Source organism: Notechis scutatus, chromosome 4, assembly GCF_049901735.1.
Source record: "Notechis scutatus isolate UNSWTSFEM ecotype Mainland chromosome 4, rNotScu1.2, whole genome shotgun sequence".
Classification (NCBI taxonomy): domain Eukaryota; kingdom Metazoa; phylum Chordata; class Lepidosauria; order Squamata; family Elapidae; genus Notechis; species Notechis scutatus.
In genome coordinates, this window is record NC_142012.1 from 29,809,387 (window position 1) to 29,829,306 (window position 19,920).

At 39.0% G+C, this 19,920-nt stretch overlaps 1 protein-coding gene across 6 annotated transcripts in view; it reads left to right on the forward strand.

Annotated features, from left to right (window-relative positions):
* ZNF827 (zinc finger protein 827) overlaps positions 1 to 19,920 on the forward strand; it is a 142,901-nt gene that overhangs the window by 111,102 nt on the left and 11,879 nt on the right. For 2 of the 6 annotated variants that reach the window (XM_026668782.2, XM_087963047.1), the window contains exons 9-11: positions 11,045 to 11,182; positions 13,127 to 13,298; positions 15,891 to 16,081. In XM_026668782.2, the coding sequence (XP_026524567.1) occupies positions 11,045 to 11,182; positions 13,127 to 13,298; positions 15,891 to 16,081 (501 nt within the window). The remainder of the gene's footprint in view (positions 1 to 11,044; positions 11,183 to 13,126; positions 13,299 to 15,890; positions 16,082 to 19,920) is intronic. The other 4 variants (XM_026668783.2, XM_087963048.1, XM_026668784.2 and 1 more) reach the window with 3 other exon arrangements.

Sequence of the window (19,920 nt, forward strand, 5' to 3'; positions counted from 1 at the left end):
AAGTCTGGGCACTAGGTGGATAACAAAGTCTTTGTCCTGATAATTGATAATTGTTTGAAAAATGCCCAGCTGCCATGTGTTTTATTTTCTATTTAATATAATTATTTTTGTAAGATGTCTAGTCATATATGTGATATGACAATAACAACCATTACAATAGGAACAACTTGCTAATACAACATTGAAAAGAGAGAAGCTTTGACATTACTACAGTACTGCAAGGTATAGCTTTGTAGAGGCCAAGAATGATGGAAGGCTTATGAATGCATTTTGAATTTTTAGGCACTGAAATCAGCATCAACAAAATCTGGTCCTAAGGTAAACCATTAGTTCATTAGATCTCACCTTAACAAATAAATAATTGATTTCTTCAAACTGAACAGGCATGGAGACAATATCATCACTGGGCTTTTAGAGGTATCATATGGTTATTGATGGCAATACCTTGTTTTGAGCTTATTCAAATAATTCCAGCTCTTCCCAAACTTCTTTGATTTCTGAGAAGCAGGTTTCTGTTTCATAGTGATATGAAATATTTTCTAGCAAAGTATAAAATTGACTTTCCTTCCTTGTACCAAATTGGGAAGTCTTGTAAAACAGTGCTTTCTTGCACTTCTCAATTTGGCAAGCAGGTGCTATATTAAACGGCAATAGAAGTTATTGAATTATTTTATGACATCTTCTTTTGAAGCAACTGACTCCAGTTATCTCATATCCTTATTCAAAGACAGAAGTTCAGATCCAAGTTAAATTAGGAATGCTTTCATTGTATCTTTATAAATAGGACAGGTTAATCATAACTAACTTAAATCCTCTGACTCTAGAAGAACAACATGACTAATTTTAGTCTCATTTCTATCTGAAAACAGCATGAATTTAATCCACTAAAAGCAGTTATTAATAAAAGAAATCCTGTGATCTTTGAAACTAATAGGATGGATTTTGTTTAGTTCATCCTATTCTGGGCCTGGTAACTTCCAGAAGTTTTAAATACAATTCCCATTATTCCCTCCCAAACAAGAAAATCTTTTTATGGTTGTTGTACAAGGTACCTAATTGGGAATGGCTGCCACCTACTCTTTTAGTAATACCAAGAGTTCAAGAAGGACTGAAAATTTCACACTAATTTGGGCTAGATTGAAGAGGTAGGACAACGGTAGAAGGAAAGGATTTTTTTATTTAGCTCTGAACAAAAGACTGCCGCCCGGTGTGCCTGCTGTTCTTTTTACAGGCTGCTGTCCACAATTTCAGCCACTGACGGCTGTTCATTTTCCCACCTGGAAAATGAACCAGTGGGGGAAGTCTGACATCACTGACTTTCCCCCATTGAATATCTAACACCCCTCCCCTCCTGGAAGAAGCATTCATCCGATCAGCTCTCACTCACAGACATAATCACGGGAGGGACTCCTGTGAGTGTGACTGGACCTTTGCAGTTCACCCCTCCCCCCAGCAGTGGCAACCTGACTAGTTGGGTCTGTTGTCACTGCAGAGCCAGCCTCGGGGTTTTTCAGGGGTGGGGCTGGCTCCGACGGAACAGAGGGCTCTGGGTTTCTTTGCTGGATTTCCCCCCCCCCTTCAGCTAAATTATCCTGCGGTGTACTTGAGTTTGAGGCCCACCCTAGAGTGGGGAGGCTTATGTTTTCAGTATTTGTAGTTGTTAGGGTTAGTCTTACCTCTCTATGCTGTGTTTCTGTTTCTGAGGTTTTCTGGTCGTTCAGATTCCGTTCCAATCGTTCCCGGAGTTGGTCTATGTGTTTGCTCCATATTTTCCCATCTTCTAGTTCTACTCTATAAGATCGGGGGCCTGTGACTTGCACTACTCATGTAGGGGGGTCCCCTGCATAGTTGTGAGCATAGACAGATTGACCTATGTTCAAATATCTGCATTTACTTGTCGAATCTGCGGGTGTGCTTGGATTGTAGTGTGGGTGTAATCTATCTAGCTCTGATCTTAACTTCCGCCCCATTAAAAGTTCTGCTGGACTTCTGTGTGTGGCGGCCGAAGGGGTGATATATTATATCATTAAGAATTTGTCTATTTTCATTTTCCAATCCCCTGGTCCCATTTTTGCTAAGGTTTCCTTCGTGGATCTTACAGCTCTCTCTGTCTGCCCGTGATTCTGGGCGTGTCCAGGTGCTGATAATGTGTGATGGATTCCCTGTTCAGCTAGGAAACATTCAAAATTATTTGCTGTGAATTGGGGCCCATTATCTGATACCACAACATCTGGTAACCCATGTGTGGCAAACAATTTCCTCAATACCTTAATCGCAGCATCTGCTGTGGTGGTTTTCATGATCGTTACTTCCACCCACTTTGAATATGCATCAACGGTTATTAGAAATGTTTGCCCCTGCATTGGCCCTGCCAGGTCTATATGTATTCTAGACCAAGGTGCTTTTGGTGATTCCCATTCTAGGGTTGGTGCTGAAGGGGGTGCAGGTCTAGATTCCTGACAAGGCGTACAACCTGCAACCCATTTTTCAATTTCCTTATCCATTCCCAGCCACCAAGTATAACTTCTGGCTAATGCTTTCATTCTTACTATCCCTGGGTGGCCCTCATGCAACATTCTTAAGACTTGTTCTCTCAGCATCTCAGGTATCACAACTCTATCCCCCCACAACAAACACCCTTTAATTACAGACAGTTCATTTTGCCGAATTTTAAATGGTTTAAAGTCACCTTCCAGTGCTTCTTCTGGCCATCCCCTCAACACCCAGTTTAAAATACGTGCCAGAGTTTTGTCTTTGGCTGAGTGTTTGGCTATCTCTGATGCTGTGATAGGGCCAGTGGCGATGTCTTCAGTGAGGAGTATGGATGTGGCTGGAGCTGGGTCTTCAACAGGTTCTGGAAGGGGGCAGCGACTGAGTGCATCTGCATGAGTTATGGTCTTGCCCGGTCGGTGTATAAGGCGATAGTTATATGCAGCTAAGAAAACAGTCCATCTTGTCATTCTAGGGGACAATATGTTTGGTGTTGGTTGTTTCCTGCTATGATGCCTAGGAGTGGTTTGTGGTCTGTGACTAGTTCAAATTGTCTCCCATAAAGATATTCGTGAAAACGCTTAATGCCTGCTACTACAGCCAGTGCTTCCTTATCTAGCTGGCTGTAATTCCATTCAGCTTTGGATAAAGTTTTTGAGTAGAAAGCAATGGGTGCTTCTCTGCCATTCGGGAATTTATGGCTGAGAACGGCCCCTACCCCAAAAGGAGATGCATCACATGTTAGTGAAAGAGGTAATGTTTCATTATATTGTACTAGAACACTGTTAGGAGTCCTTTTATGGATTCAAATGCAGTTGCTTCTCTGTGCCCCCAAGTCCATTCTGCATTTTTATCAAGAAGTCTGTGAAGTGGTTCAGCAACTGTTGCTTTCTGTGGTAGAAAAATACTGTAAAAGTTTAAAAGTCCCAGGAAAGCCTGTAATTCTGTTTTGTTTGTTGGAGTGGGAGCTTCCTTAGTTGCTTTTATTTTACTATCAGTAGGGTGTATACCTGTCTCATCAATTAGATATCCCAGAAATTCAACACTTGGTACTGCTATGTGACATTTCTCTTTTTTGAGTTTAAGGCCAGCTTCTTGAAATCTGCTCAAGACTAGACTTAGTCTTTGTTTAAGTTGTTCTTTGTCCTCTGCTGCCACGAGGACATTATCAAAATAAGGTACCACCCCCCACAATGCCCTGTAGTAGGCATTCCATTAAGCTTTGAAATAGTCCAGGGGATACACTGACCCCAAATTGCAGTCTTTTGCATTTGCAAGCATCCCTGTGTGTTACAGTGGTCTGAGCTTCTGCTGTTTCTTCATCCACAGGTAACTGCTGATAGGTTTGAGCCAAGTCTAATTTGGCAAAAATTTTCCCCTTTCCTATTGAATGCAATAGATGTTGTACAACTGGCACTAGGTATGCGCTCTGTTGCAATGCAGTATTAATTGAAATTTTATAATTAGCACAGATTCTGATTGACCCATCTGGCTTAAATGGAGTGACTATAGGGGTCTCCCACTTAGCGTGATCAACTGGCTCTAGTTCTCCCTGGGCTATGAGTTTATCTAATTGTTCATCCACTTTGGGTCTCAAGGAGAAAGGGACTCGCCTTGGTTTTATTCTGACGGGGACCTTTTGAATCAAGGTTGAGGGAAATAGGGGTCCCCCTATACTTGCTTAGGGTTCCGTCAAACACATCCTTGAATTCAGTCTGCAGGTCCTCTCTCATTTGATTGTGCTCCTCCGCTTGTATGGTGTGGATGGTCACCTCAACTCCTATGGCTCTAAACCATTCTATTCTGAGGAGGCTTGGTATTTCTTTGTCCACAATGGTTAAAGGCAATTCACCGGTGAAGTTTCTGAATTTTACTGGAAAAATTCTTCTTCCTAACACAGGAATTCTGTTCCCTTGGAAATCTTTTAGTATTAAACGTTGTGGTTTTAGTTGTTGTCGAGTTATGCCAGGGATTGTTTCTTTTATAGTTGTCCAGGACACCATAGATATGTAGGATCCGGAGTCAATTTCCATATCACAAGGTTTTTCTCCTATTATCACTGTGATGTTGAATTTCTTTGATTTATGGTGATCAGAATGCCCCATTATTGTGTGTTCATAGTTTCTGTCCTTCTCCATTCTATTCTCTTCCCTCCTGTAATTTGAATTAGGAGGTCTCTGGAATCCCCTTTGTTGTGGGCCACGTGGATGATTAGGGAACCCTGCTTGTCTCTGCCTGGGGTATGCTGGCAGATTTGCTCTGCATGCTTCAGCAATATGCCCCCTTCTCTCGCATTGGCAGCAGATTGTATCCCTGAATTTGCAAACCGCCCGGGGGTGGTTCCCTTTACAGCCTGCTCACCATAGGAGTCTCTGGTTCGTCCCTTGGAGCCTTGATCTTCTATCAGGTTTTACTTTATGTACTTCTTCCTCCTCTTCTTCGGAGAGTTCTCCAATCTCCCCCTCTCCCTGATATTTGCTGGTTGTCCCCCATGCTGAGTGAACGCTCTCGGATTTCTCAATTTTAGCTGCTGGTTTTTCCAAGATTTCTGCTGCTCAGGCTTCCTCTATTACTTCTTTTAAAGAGATGCTCTTTTTAGTTATCAGCTTCCTTTGCAATTTCAGGTCCCTCATTCCAACTACAATTCTACAATTCTCATTCCAACTATAATTCTACAAGTTATTTCCACATTTTGAAACTCACAGCCTGCAGCAATATCTCGTAGGTTTGTAAGGTAATCATTTATGGTATCACCTGGTTTCTGTTCTCTGCGGTAAAAGTCAAGTCAGTGAGCCAGTGATGATGCAGTGGGAGCATAATGTTCTTCTAACAACTTCTGTAATTCTTTCCATTCCATTGTTTCCACATCTTTGGGAGTAGCTAGGGTTCTAGCTGTTTTGTAGAGGCGATTTCCACAATATCCCAGGAATAGAGCTCTCTTCCTCTGTTCTGTTGCATCCTGCAGTGAATTTGCTTCTAAAAACATTTGAAATTGTCCCATGTACGTGACCCAGTCATGCTTTTTTGGATCAAAAAGTTCTGGTTGAGCGTGGGTGGACATTCTGATGATCAGCACGGTGATAGCAGCATTCTGTTGTTAGAATTTTCCATCTTCGCCTCGTTTCCTTTGTTCTCTTCTAGAATCCCACCTTCGTCACCAGTGTTAGATATGGACTTGATTGAAGAGGCAGGACAACGGTAGAAGGAAAGGATTTCTTTTTTAGCTCTGAACAAAAGACTGCTGCCCAGTGTGCCTGTTGATCTTTTTACAGGCTGCTGTCCACAATTTCAGCCACTGACAGCTGTTCATTTTCCTGCCTGGAAAATGAACCAATGGGAGAAGTCTGACATCACTGACTTTTCCCCATTGAATATCTAACAACAACCTCTCCCCTTCCATCAATACCCAGTGGAAAGCAACCACTAAGAAAGGAGGCAGACCATAATTTGATATTTCTATGGGCAAATCTCCACATATTACACCAATGCATTATATCCTGAATATTCCATAATCTGTATGTATAAGGCTTTTGTTGGAACTATCTTATACTTGATATTTCCCTATAATCATTACCAAATTTTTCTCTCTGAAGCCTATTTGATTAAGTACTCCAAAAGCTCTGCTAAAACATATGTTGTTGTAGAGTCAAATGACCATCCTCTTGAACTCAAAATGAATAATTGAAAGAATGGTTCACAATTGATTTCAGAGAAATTAAACACTTTATACATACTTCAGCTATTTCTTTCCATCTCCCTTTTTAAACTTTGCAGAAGGGCTAATTTGGAAAATGCATGATTAATCACACATTAAGGATAATTTGTATTATTATAAGACAAATAGCAGATAATGGTAGCACCCAGAGGATACCCATCAAGTGGCAAGCTTTTGTTGTTTCAAGTGCTATATGAACCATAGTTTTTCTGAGAGATGGGACTTATAATAAATAGCCTGTGATAATGACTGAATAGCTGTTTGTTGCTCAGTTAAGCTAGCTTTCAGGTCTTGCTTGAATTCATCACAGTAATTCGCTTATACAGTATTTTCTTTGACTGATAATCTATCCAGATTGCTGTGGCTTTATACAAAAAAGAGCACTTCCCAATAGGTCAGACAGACATGCACTCATGCAAGTGAAACAGAATGCTGGGAGAGAGAGCGATGGCAATTGTTGTTTATAGTTCTCATTATTACGATAAAGGGAGGATATATGGACAAATATATCTGATCATACTTAGCTGAAGTATTTATAAAACGGAATCCTGACACCTGTACAGTAATACATGTTATTGTAGTGCACCAGATATTTGTTCATTTTGTTAGTCCTAGTAAAATAGTTGCACGGTTAGAAATTACCGAATGGCAACATATACAGTATGTCTGATAGGTTGTATTTGGCTTTAAATGTGACTAGTGATATAGGCCTAGGATGGGGCGGGGAACCATGGCCCTTTTATGACTTGTGGACTTCAACTCCCAGAATTCCTGAGCCATTCTATTAAGGTTAATTCTTTTTAGAACTCTCTCTTATTTGTTTGCAAAGAATCCCAACTTACTTTTTTGAATGTGTTTTTTCACAAATATGAATTTTTATAAAAGCCCACTATTTTTCTATCCAAAATGCCATTCAATTACCTCCTTTCAATGTTGTCAGTGAAGATTGTCATCCAGGTAGAGTTGTCTGGAAGCTGAGTCATGCAAACTGTTGAAATGTTTTTGCTGCTTATCTAAGTAGTTTCTTCAAACTGTGCAAGTTGGTTAAGAGGAATCTGAGTAGGCTTTTCTTCTGCTGCTCTCTCCTCAGTCCCTGGTAAGATTAAGACCATTTCACAGGTTTACCTGGGAGGCTACACTTAATGACCCCTAAGAATTTTGGAAGTTGCTGCGTTCCAACAATCTGTCTACTACTCAGATTCCCCTAATCAACTTTCTCCATCTGAAAAAGCTGCTTTGACAAGCACCAAAATGCTTGAAACCAAGAAGAAAATAAGTCCTGTTCCAAGAAGAAAATACGTCCTGTTCCAGACCTTTTAATGTTGTTTCTCCACTAGTTACACAAAATATATGGGGACAAAAGAGTTTCTGATTTTGAATTATCTTTTTTTCTCCATTAAAAAGAAAAGATTTAAAGTAAAAAGAATGCAAAAAGCTTTGGACTTCAATAATTTCATATACTATTTTGAACATTATATTTACTTCCTAGTTTAACAGGAAGACTTGTTTCTTATCAAGGAAGATAGCAGTAGCTATGAATACATATCAGTAGGCTGTACCCACATCAATAGTATGAACTTATATCCAGTATTAACTTTTACACCTGACCATTTAAAACAACTTAGTTATTAGCTGATTATAAACTCAAAAATTGTATAAGGACAGGAAAAAGGGATGATAAACAAGCCTTTGAAAAATAATACTTTGAATTAATCTCATTTTAATATCCTAACAAGCTATCAAACTTGTATAATATTCACATCTTTTAACATAGAAAATTGATAATTGTGAATCAAACCAAAAATAGTATTTGAATATAATAACAGTTTATGTTTAAGTCCGGCCTGTTTTATAGCTGAAATAGCCTTACATTGTTTACTAAAACATTTTCATGAAACACCTTGACTGGTGAATTCCACTTAATATAACTTAGGCAGGCTGATATCTGATTAAACCTCTTTTTCACTTAAAAAAAAAAAAAAGATGCCTTACATTAAATATTTAAATTGTACATACATTTCATTTTGATTACTGCATTGACTCACTGACATAAAAAAAATCCTTCCAGTTCAGTACTCAGTGCTGGACTCAGAAAGAAGCCAAGATATTGGTCATTGACAAGCATTATTGAGTTATATGGTGGCTCAGTGGTTAGAGTAAATACTGCAGGCTACTTCTGCTGACTGCAGGTTGCATTCAATTTAGCAGTTCAAATATCAAGGTTGACTCAGCCTTCCATCCTTCCGAGGTGGGTAAAATGGGGACCCAAAATTGTTGGGGGCAATATGCTGACTCTAAATCACTTAGAGAGGGCTATAAAGCAGTAAGTCTAAGTGCTATTGCTATTTTTGGGAACTATATGGATTATTAAGAGGGAACCATTGGGAACCATTAATATATCAAGAGCAAGAATAAGCATTTAGGCTGAACTGCAGAAATAATAAACCTTTTTTCTCAAAAACTGAAATGAGAGCCTTTTTTAATGTCAAATATGTCTTGATAGCAGTTGGAAATTAAATAGAGAAAACACAAAGAGAAAGAAAAGGGATTCAAATTAAAGCTGAGTCCGATGCTATTTGGATATGCAAAATTCTTCTAGTGCTTTTCCTCTCAACATTGGGGTAAAACATGCAAATTACTATTGTGGAAAGGCATTATTTTTCTATATTTGGAACTGTGTAGGCCTTGATATTGAGAAGGCAAGCACTTCAGGGAATGAATTGTTTTTTGTTGAAGTAAGTTGGTAAACAGAGAGAACAGCAACAAAAATCCTGCTCAAGACCCTCATTATTTGTGATTTTATACAGTTCCATATTTACGGGATTTGCTGAGTTGGGAATTATGTAAGACTTTAAAACATATCTTTTATCCTTCAGACCACAACCTTTATTACCTGTCCAGACTGCTTATGCATTCATGCACATGTTATCCCAAAACAGTCTGTCCCAGTTGAATTCAGTGCTGCTCAAGAAAGAAAATCCTGTTTCTCCACACACACCCTCAAATAATCATCTTGAAATTAGAGCGGGGCAGGGAATACAAGACTGTTGTAATACTAATAAAGGAGAATATTTGTAGCTCACAGCTAAAATGAGGGGTGCTAAGGAATGGGGTTTGCTCTCAGTTTATATTCTAGCGCAGTGATGGCTAACCTTTTTGGCACGAAGTGCCCAAAGCGCGCACATATGTGTGCATTCTCCAAATGCAACACACATGCATGCATCCTGCACATGCTCATGTGACCTCTGCGCATGTGCACATGACCCCGCACATTTGTATGCACCCCCACGCATGCGTGCATGACCCCACATAAGCGCGTGGCCCCCATGTGCATGCATGCATGACCCCTGTGTGTGAGAGACCTGCCCCCATGCATAAGTGCACAACCCCCTTGCACCCCCCACGCATGTGCAGCAGAGACCCGGAGACCAGCTGGCCAGTGGGAGGCAAGCGCAAGCATGCACGGCGGAGCTGAGCTGGGGGAATGGCTTGCTTGCCCAGAGAGAGGGCTCTGCGTGTGGCCTTTGGTATGCATGCCGTAGGTTTCCATCACAGTTCTAGTGGCTTGCCACTGACAGCATTGATGATATTACCTAGTTTGGGTAATGAAACATCTGCAACAAAACAAGCTCAGAGAGCACCAAGGACCCCTCACTCTTATATTAGCAGAGTATAGAAGACAAACCAAAAGGAAGAATAGAAAGAATAGATGACTGCAGACCTTGTTGTTGAAAATCATGGGAACCTTTGAACAGTAGCCATCATTTGAGAAGGAATGCTTGCCTTCTGAATTGTAAACTGTAAATTGTAAAAATTTATAAGGCCTAAACTGCCCTTCCCTTCCCACTCCTTTTTTCCATCCATTCTCTTGCTAATATATCTAATCCTTCCCCCTTAGCCCACCTCTATCCTGTTTTTTTTCCTTATTATTTGCCCCTCCGAAATGTATTTAGGTTTTTAAGTGTACTTGTGTGTTTATGCACGTGAGAATTGTCTGTGATAATATTCAGATAGAGGAATTACTTTTATAAATGATTTTGCTTAATTGGCAATTTTAACCGATGGTTACACATATTGTATACTCATATAAAGATGGATCATATGCACTTTTTACTGGAAGCGGGGTGGAGGATTTGGTCCACATTGATTGGCATACTTAGGCTAACAAGAGGCGAACAGAAAGGATTACTTGGGATGTTTGAGCTAATTTTCTCTCTAGTTCAGGATGTATTGGGATTCACATAAATTTTAATTTGTCTCCTTTCTATTCCTTCTTACCAACTCTCTTGAGGAAATATAGTCAAAAGCAAGAAGATAACTGGAAATATTAAAACTCAACAAAACCAATTGTGCTGTAAACATGAATTCAATATTCTCTAGAAATAAGCTGTAGAATGTAATTAATTAATTAAATCAATAGATAAAAGCAAATTCCAAGTTTGATCTACTAGCTACTTGGAAATGGTCAGTGAGAGAGGTTGTCGTTTGTATAAACAAAAGACTAAAAGCAGAAGACAGCATATATGACGGAGGCTGGTATCTGCCTGCTATCCAAGCCCTGACATTTAACTGTTTTTTACTTTTCTTTTAAAATTATAACTTGAGGAAGTTCCTGTTCTGTCTAGGGACTCAGATTAATATGATTAGTAGTGAAATATTATTTACAAACTCTTAATAGGATTGATAGTTTTGTAAAGTCTGGTTTATATTCACTGAGAGTGGGACAGTTTCCTTTTGTTGCCAATGGTCTATCCAGCAAGACACAGTAGACAAAACTGAGAATGCCTTTGGCTTGCTAATAATAGAATGACATTTTTTTTCTTTTTGGGGGAGGAACAGAAACGGAGAATATAGGACTAGAAACTGGAAATGGGTTGCCATCTTGGAAGTTTAATGACCAGCTCTTTCCTTGTGATGTATGTGGAAAAGTGTTTGGCCGACAACAGACGTTGTCCCGACATCTCTCCCTGCACACAGGTAATATTTATAATTCTAAAATAAGATAGGATAGAATTTGTTCTTTTTTCGGAGAAACAGAATACATTTCTTTGAATGCAAGTAAGAGTGAATAGAACTGGAATCACTGCAGTAATCAAAGGCAATTACTTAAAGCCATCATTAAAATATATCCTTCTCCTCTTTCTGTGATTGTCTGGAAGAATCATGAAATAAGGATCAGTTACTGGAATATTCTGCATTAAATCCATTTATGTAATAAAAATTGCTGTCCCCATCCAGTTGCAAATCTAAAGGGAAAATAGGTCTAAAGAAAAGCACATTTATAGAAGCAATTAGTTGTCTAGTAATGGCAGATAATAGGTAGGGTTGTCATTCCTCATTTTTAAGAATTCAGTTGCTTAAGAACAGAAAGATGTTCCCTTTTCTGGAACATACTGTGTTAAAGGAATAAGTTTAAAAAAATACCATTTTATCTTGATTACGATTTGATTTCTTTGTTAATATATTAGGTTTTAACTCAGACTTTAATTTTTAATGTTAACTTCAATAACTTCAGCCTTTACTGGTATTATAAATTAGCAATCCCCAACTTTGCAGCTTGGCAGCCTTGGGAGGGTGAAACTGGGCTGAGAGAGCAGTGGGCAAGCATGTGCGGATGCAGCCCTTGCACAAGTGGCGGGCTGGTGTGCACAGACATGGCTCAGCTTGTGTAATTCCAAATACACCATGGCCAGATAGTAAGTCACAGGCCAGGGGCTGGGGTGCCCTGTTGTAAACCATCAAAAAGTTTTCACTAACTCACAACCATAAGTTTAATAAATAAGTAAATAATAATAAAATCAAAACAACCTTTTGTCTTCAATTCTTCACTGAAAAGTATTTGCTTATTTCCCCCCACAGATGAATGGAATCTGGAATCTTCTGTTTCTGTTAGAAAATCTGCCCCCATTGCGTTATTATTATTGTAAGCTGTACGTTCAAAACTCATGTACGCTTCTGTAATCATACAGAAATGTGATTATTAGAAAATATTCCAAATAACTTACGAACATTATATTTGCAGGTGAAAAAGAATTGAAGAAATGTACTAATGGCATTCAATTAAATTATTAGACATTTTCTTGCACAAAGTGTTATTTGTCTATAATAAAATATCAAATTAAATACGAAGAGTAAAGATTATGATCATTTTGTTTTGTACAGCTATACTTCTTGAAGTATTCCAAATGATTTCTTCTACAGTAGACTTTCCCAGTCTGGTTCAATGTGATGTACTGGATTTGGGTCACTCTGGATAGGAATCATCGTTGGGGGTCCATGAAATTGTCCACATTGGAGGAAACTGTTCTAGATCATTGCTTTGCACTTAGTGTTTTGGTAAAATTGCTTTTGTGTTTTAACATGTCTGCACTGTTTTAAATTTCAGAAAGAAATAATGTTTTAGTACACTTACTGTTTATTTATATTTTTAAATAAAATCAAAGTAGCAAATCCTTTTAAATCCCAGGGAAGCCCAGGGAATTTCAGTTTGCACCTGTCTCCTCTATTAATTGAAAGCTTCACAACCCTTGCAATGTCTGGGCTTCAAAAAACCTAGATAGCCACAAGATAGCAGAAAAAAATATTATTATTTTTTTAAAATAGCAACGTCTTACTCAAATATCCTGCAGCTGAGCCACTTCAGCTGGCAAGGAGCAGAGACAACATTTGCACAGGTGCAAAAATTCATTGGTGCAAAGACCTTTTTGTGGAAATTCCCAGTGGGTGTTTTTTTTAGAAATATAAACTTTATATAAATATAAACATAAACTTTTTATTAGAAAATTTGAGCAGGTACCCCTCCTTTTGCCTCACCTGGTTCAGCAACTCTCGATAGTGATGGAAGTCCCAGGCTCGTACTTGTGACAAGAGATGCATACAAGAAATTCCACTTAGGGTTTTCTTTTTAATGTTTCTTTCCAGAAGAGAGAAAATATAAATGCCATTTGTGCCCATATGCTGCTAAGTGCCGTGCTAATCTGAACCAGCATCTGACTGTGCATTCTGTGAAGTTGGTGAGTACAGACACTGAGGACATTGTCAGTGCTGTCACATCTGAAGGCAATGATAGAAAGAAGCATCCTTATTACTACAGGTGAGGATCCTGCTGAAAAACCAAGCCCAGCTCTCAGTTTCCGTTTAGGCTTGTTGGCTTATAAAAGAGCAACCACCATACTATTTATATTTAAAGATAATGATGAGTTTATTATGGCTTGCAAAAGGTTCAAATCAAAGAAATTACCATTTTGCTGTAGAACATTTTGTACATCCCCCCCAAAATGAAGTAAAATGAAAAGATATTCTCTTCTTTACAGTTCTGTTGAAGGTATTGCTCTGCCAATTTGTGCTTTCCAACTTAGTTCTGAAGCTATTTTATGTCCATATATGTATGTCAGGACAAACTTCATATTTCTTAGAATGTTCTGCAATAACAGATTGAAATTCACTAACTTAAGAATTGGTCTAGCAGAAACTGAAGCCACTTTTGATATTAGTGAATTTTTGAACATCATAATTGTATCTACGGGGTAAAATCTTGACTTTTGATCTTCTGAAAACCCGTTGACATCTGAATTAAACTGGGATATGAGCTATATTCTTCCAGTTATCTAGAATATGCTGCAACACTTGCTCCTGAATAAGTGCATGTCTCATTTGCCTGCTGCACCAAGGTCTTGCCTGAAAGTCTGCCATGGTTCAGACTTGGGATGCAAACTATGGGTAGCTTGGAATTTATACTGTGGGAATTTATACCATGGGTAGTACCTCACTGGAAAGCTCCAAATCACAAACTGCCCAGTATTGGAAGTAGTACCATGATTAAATGAATGGATCCAAATAGCAAGCTGCTGTAGCCAAAAAATTTAATCATTGCAATTCCAAGCGGCCATTTCTGGATTAGTTGAGTGAATTGGCAATTGAGTATCTGGTCTGTTAATGTTCAGACAAATTGCAGGAAACACTGTAAAATGTGTCAGGTGCAGAAATAATGTTAATATAAGTATATGCATATTATCTTTCAAAGCAAGATTCAATCAAGGCACCACACACCAGTTAAATTAAAACATACGATTGGAACTTAAAAAAATAATGAAACAATAAAATCCAGTAGTAAACAGAATTAAAAGAGATTACTTAAGTGATCTTAGCCTAAAGAAAGCCTTATGTTCACTATTCAATTAAAGTATACAAAGAGAGTTCTGGAAAGGGTTTTATAATTTGGCCATCCAAATAAAAAGAGTTTGGTGCACTGCTTAAAACACAGATCCAGGTCTACCCATCCTCAATCATAGAAACTTATTGGATGACTTCGAGGTAAACACTGCCTCTAAAATATTAACATGCTTCTACAGGTAGAGAAAAGGCAGAAAATATATTTATTTTTCCTTATCTCATGAACAGAAACAATTTTCATGAGATGACTCCTAAAATTCCTTGATCCAAGACTATTTAGGCCAGCCATTTTCAACTTTCACCCAAATGCTGGACCACAATTCTTGTTCTCTCTATCCAGCGTGAAAATGGGGGGGCTGAGAGTTGTGATCTTTTGCAGCTAGAGTGCCAAATTATGGAAATGTGAGGCTTTAAATGCCAAATCAGTGCTATAAGAGAAGAACTTGTTTGCAAAATGTCCCTCACGACTATTTCTATTTGTGTATTAAGCTTTTGCCTAATCAGGCAGAAAAAGTTCCTGCGCTCATTTTGGCTTTCTTGTATTAAGAATTCCAGACTTTTTGGTGTTAGATTGCAAGCTGAGATTGGATATTTCCAAAGCTTGGGAATTGCTCTAAAGCAGGGGTCCCCAACCACCGGGCCGCGGACGGTATCGGTCCGTGGAACACTCTGTACCGGGCCGCAAAGAAAATAAAATTAAAAAAATGGCGGCTTTCTTCGCCTTCGGTGAATGCTGCTGGGATCAGGGATCAAGGACACAAATGAAAGAAGGGGAGGGAGGAAGCAACCAAAGCCTGTCCTGCTCTCCGGCTCAGCGGCTTCGGTTTCCTCCCGCCTCGTTCCTCTCTCAGTCGCTCTCTCGCTCCTCCACCAGCCCAGGAAGAAACTGCTTCAAAGAAGCCGGGGGTGGCTTTTCCTGTCGCCGCAGCTCCTCCGAAGTGCCCGTTCACCCACCCACCCGCGCCGCCTGCGTTCAATCCAGTGCTCTGTTCTGCCTGCCTGCCTGCCTTCGTTTGTGGTTGATTCGGAGCAGCTTCGGCTGAGAATAATAACTATTAGCCTCTTTTTATCAACGAAGCTGCTCCGAAACAACCAGAAAGCATGGCAGGCAGGCACTGCTCTAAAGAGCAGAATGAGTTCCCACTTTGTCCACATAGTAAGCTGACTGAACATCTTGGCAAGGCTGCAGCGCATCTTATTGCCCAAAGGAAATAGCTAGGTGATGTGCAGCATCTGGAACCTGTAGTTGTTAATTAACTTTATGATTATTTAGCATCATTATAGCATGTTCAGGATTGTTGCCTTGTGCCTGCCCTTAATCAGCTTGGCAAGGCTGTCAGTTCAGGAGCGGTTCAACAGACAAAAGAATGTCTCAGAGCAATTTTAACTGAACACTTTATAAAACCAGGAGCTGGTCAAAATGAATTAAAAAATAAAAGGCAATGTTCATCTGTATCACAGAGGATCTATAAAAGCATACTCTTTAACATTTCCAACTTTCTCCTGCCTCCAGTTGTCATGTGTGTGGATTTGAAACAGAGCTGAATGTCCAGTTTGTCAGTCATATGTCGCTTCATGTGGATAAAGAACAATGGATGTTTTCTATTTGCTGCACAGCCTGTGATTTTGTTACCATGGAAGAGATGGAGATGAAGGCTCATGTTGCCAACAAGCATGCAGGTGATAACCTCTCTCTGTGTCCAGGTTTGTCATCTCCTTCTGCTGCTTCTGTCCCACTACTCTACATCAAGGTTTACTGATGCCATCCCAGTTTGGTCCAGCCATTGCAAAATTCTGATAGCCACAATCTAAAATGGGTGATTATGGCCAAATGGATTTTATAGTCTAACCCATGTTGTCTTATGCAAAAATTACATTGTACATTATTTGGATTCTGTTCAGCACTTGTGAAGAGTTTTTGTGTGCTAATTGCTATCATTAGATAGGAGAATGCAAGAATTCACTGAGCAGCTCTTCACACTTGTGACAGCATTTGCAAATGCTTTGTAACATGCAATGTAGACTCTGCTCAGAAATTATTTGCAGGCACAAGTAGTAATCTTGCATATCTTGTGTTGATATGATTTCATAAGCACCTTGTTTGTACGCCATCATAAACAAAAATGCTAAAAATAACAATGAACTTATGACATACCTTCATGTCATGTCACCATCTGGATGATCTGTTGTATTAGTTTCCTATCATTTTCTCATTCTTTTGCCTGTAACTTTGTCTGATCCTTTCCTGCTTCAATGTACAATTATGTTTTGTTTAAATGTTGCAAAAAACTTATTTGCATATTTGTGTATATTTCTCCTAATGTACACATGTTTACAGTTTTCCTAACGTATATGTATTTTGGCAAGCAGTTTTGTTCTACACTGTGTGCACAATTATTGGGCAAGCTGTATTTTTGAGGATTAATTTTATTATTGAACAACTACAGTGCTCTTGGTCAATCCAAAATGTTAATAAACCTCAAACCTGAATATTTAAAAAAGTAAAAGTGAGGTTATGGCTTTCTTAGGAGAATATTTATGTGTGCACAATTATTGGGCAATTATTGGTATGCAGAATTATTATGCAACTGAAAAATGAAAAATTTCCCATATCACTTCATTTATTTTCATCTATTAAAGTGAGAATAATAAACAAACAACTCAAAATTTACAAATAAGCATTTCTGATGATTTTTAAAAAATCAGTGACCAATATAGCCACCCCTTCTTTTCAATAACAGTCATAAGCCTTCCATTCATGGAATCTGTCAGTTTCTTGATCTGTTGATGATCAACTTTTTGAGCAGCAGCAACCACAGCTTCCCAGACAATATTCAGACAGGTGCACTGTTTTCTTTCACCATAAATCTCCCATTTAAGAAGGGCCCACAAGTTCTCAATAGGGTTTAGGTCACGTGAGGAAGGCGGCATGTCATTATTCTTTCATCTTTAAAGCCTTTTACTAGCTAGCTACTCAGTGAAGTATTTCAATGCATGCGATGGAGCGTTGTCCTGCATAAAAATCATGGTGGTCTTACAAAATGCAGACTTTTTCCTGTACCACTGCTTTAGAAGAAAGTGTCTTCTAAAAACTGGCAGTAGGTTTGGGAGTTGATTTTGAGTCAATCTTCAACCCAAAAAGGTCCAACTAGCTCATCTTTAATAATACCAGCCCATACCAGTATCCCTCCTCCACTTGCTGGAGTCTGAGTTAAAGTAGACCTCTATGCCCGTTACTGATCCAGCCACAGGCACATCCATCTGGTCCGTCAAGACTCACTCTCATCTCATCAGTCCATAAAACCTTTGAAAAATCTGTCTTCAGATATTTCTTGGCCCAGTCTTGCCGTTTCAACTTATGTGTCTTGTTCAGTGGTGGTCAGGTTTCAGCCTTCCTTACTTTGGCCATGTCTCTGAGCACTGAATACTTTGTATTTATTGGCACTCCAGGTAGGTTGCAGTTCTGGAATACAACAGCATTGAAGGATAATGGATTCCTGGTAGCTTCACATTTGATTCTTCTCAAATCTTTGGCAGTTAATGTGCATCTTTTTTTCTCAACATGTTTCTTGCGACCCTGTTGACTATTTGCAACAAAATGTTTGATGGTTCTGTGATCATGCCCCAATATCTTAGCAATTTCAAGAGTGCTGCATCCCTCTGAAAAACTTTTTACAGTTTTTGACTTTTCAGTCAATTATATCTCTTTTTTAGCCCATTTTGCCTGAGGAAAAGAAGCTGCCTAATAATTATGCATACCTTGATACAGGGCCATGATGATGAACCTATGGCACGCGTGCCACAGGTGGCACACAGAGCCATTTGTGCAAGCATGCAAGCTGTAGGAAAACTTACCTCACTGCACATGTGCACGCCTCACAGCTGATTTTCGGCTGGTTTTAGACCTTTTTTAGCCTCCCAGAGGCTTGAAGGCTTCTGCAGGCTTTGCAGGCCGAAAACTAGCCCTGTTTTGTCACTTCCTGTTTTTCCGAAAATACCAGAAATGGTGAAACAGGGCTAGTTTTTGGCCTGCAAAGCCTGCAGAAGCCTTCCTCAAGCCTCTGGGAGGCCAAAAAATGCCTCAAACCGGCCAAAAATCAGCTGTGAGGCACAGTGCAGGTAAGGTGGGGCAGGGGGATTGTGCATGCATACGTAGGGACTGGGGGGGCAGGTATTGCCTTCTGGGTGCTGGCATGCAAGCATGAGCATGCAAGCGGATGCACAATTTTTGGCACAGGAGCCCAAAAAGGTTAGCCACCACTGATATAGGGTGTTGATCTCCTTAGGCCACACCCTCCCTCATTACACAAATACACATCACCTGAAATGTTTACGCCAACTTAAAGCATTCAAATTTAAAGTGGAGGTGGAAAATATGCATAAAAATGATGATGATATGGTCAAAATACTCACTTGCCTAATAATTGTGCACAAGGTGTACATATGTGTGCTTTTGTCCTAATACACATTTTGTAGGGGGTTTTAGAGCTAAAACTGCATAACTAGATTTGGAAAAATGCATACATTGGTTTATAACTTGCATTTGGTTTTGTCTCTAAATTTTAAACCGTGAACTACACAAAACTAAATTAAAATACAAACCAAAATAAGACTGTTAAACCAATACTTGCTTTCCTTTTTCTCAACTGTGTTATCTGCAAAAAAAGTGCATTTCACTGAACATCGATGCTAAATAAATTGAGAAGGAAAAACATTTCCTGTCAGTGCCCAAATATTTTGGAGTTCTAATTCAGATTGGAAATAGAAGACTTATCTACTAGATTTACTGCAAACCCTATTATTTAATGAAGGTCTTTAAGCATTTTCAGTGTTGGTGAAAAAAGATTTTGTCAGGCATAAACTGCTTTGGTTAGGATGTTAATAGGTTCCACAGCTTAATTTCCCATTGATTTTCATTTTGCCTAAGGAATAATGCAATATAATTTGGCAATTATAATTATTTGAAAAATTAAAATAATTAGAATCCCAACATTGCATTAACACTCCAGTTCCTGTGGGCAAGTGCCTGGAAAATTTAGTCATATGGGACTGTCATTGATAAAAGAAAAATGAAGTATTTTAATCCTGCTTGGAACTTCACATATGCATAAGGCAGAATAGAAGGGAACAAACTAGTACTTTTTTTTTCTGGACTGAGGAGCAGGCAGATAAAGGAAATAGGTAAATGTAGCAGTCCCTATATTGTCAATGTGTCCCTCTCAAAGATCCTTCAAGAGTTTGCAATGAAATTCTAATGCTTAATATGACAGAATTGGAAAAGTATTAAGCACATTTAATCAGCTTCGATGTATTTAAGTAGTTCTGCTGTAATTACAATCTGCTGCATGTTAATTAGATTTAGTTGTGCCAGGACCCTGTCAATTTCTTTGTTCTGACCACCATTGCTTTTGGGAAAGCAGTCTCTGACATGTCACTCAAAGGCCACAGCCTTACTGCTTTGAAATAATTGTAAATTGGTACAAGTGGTACAAAAGCATCATATACAGCTAACTGTTTTTAAAAACTCATCGATATAATAATGC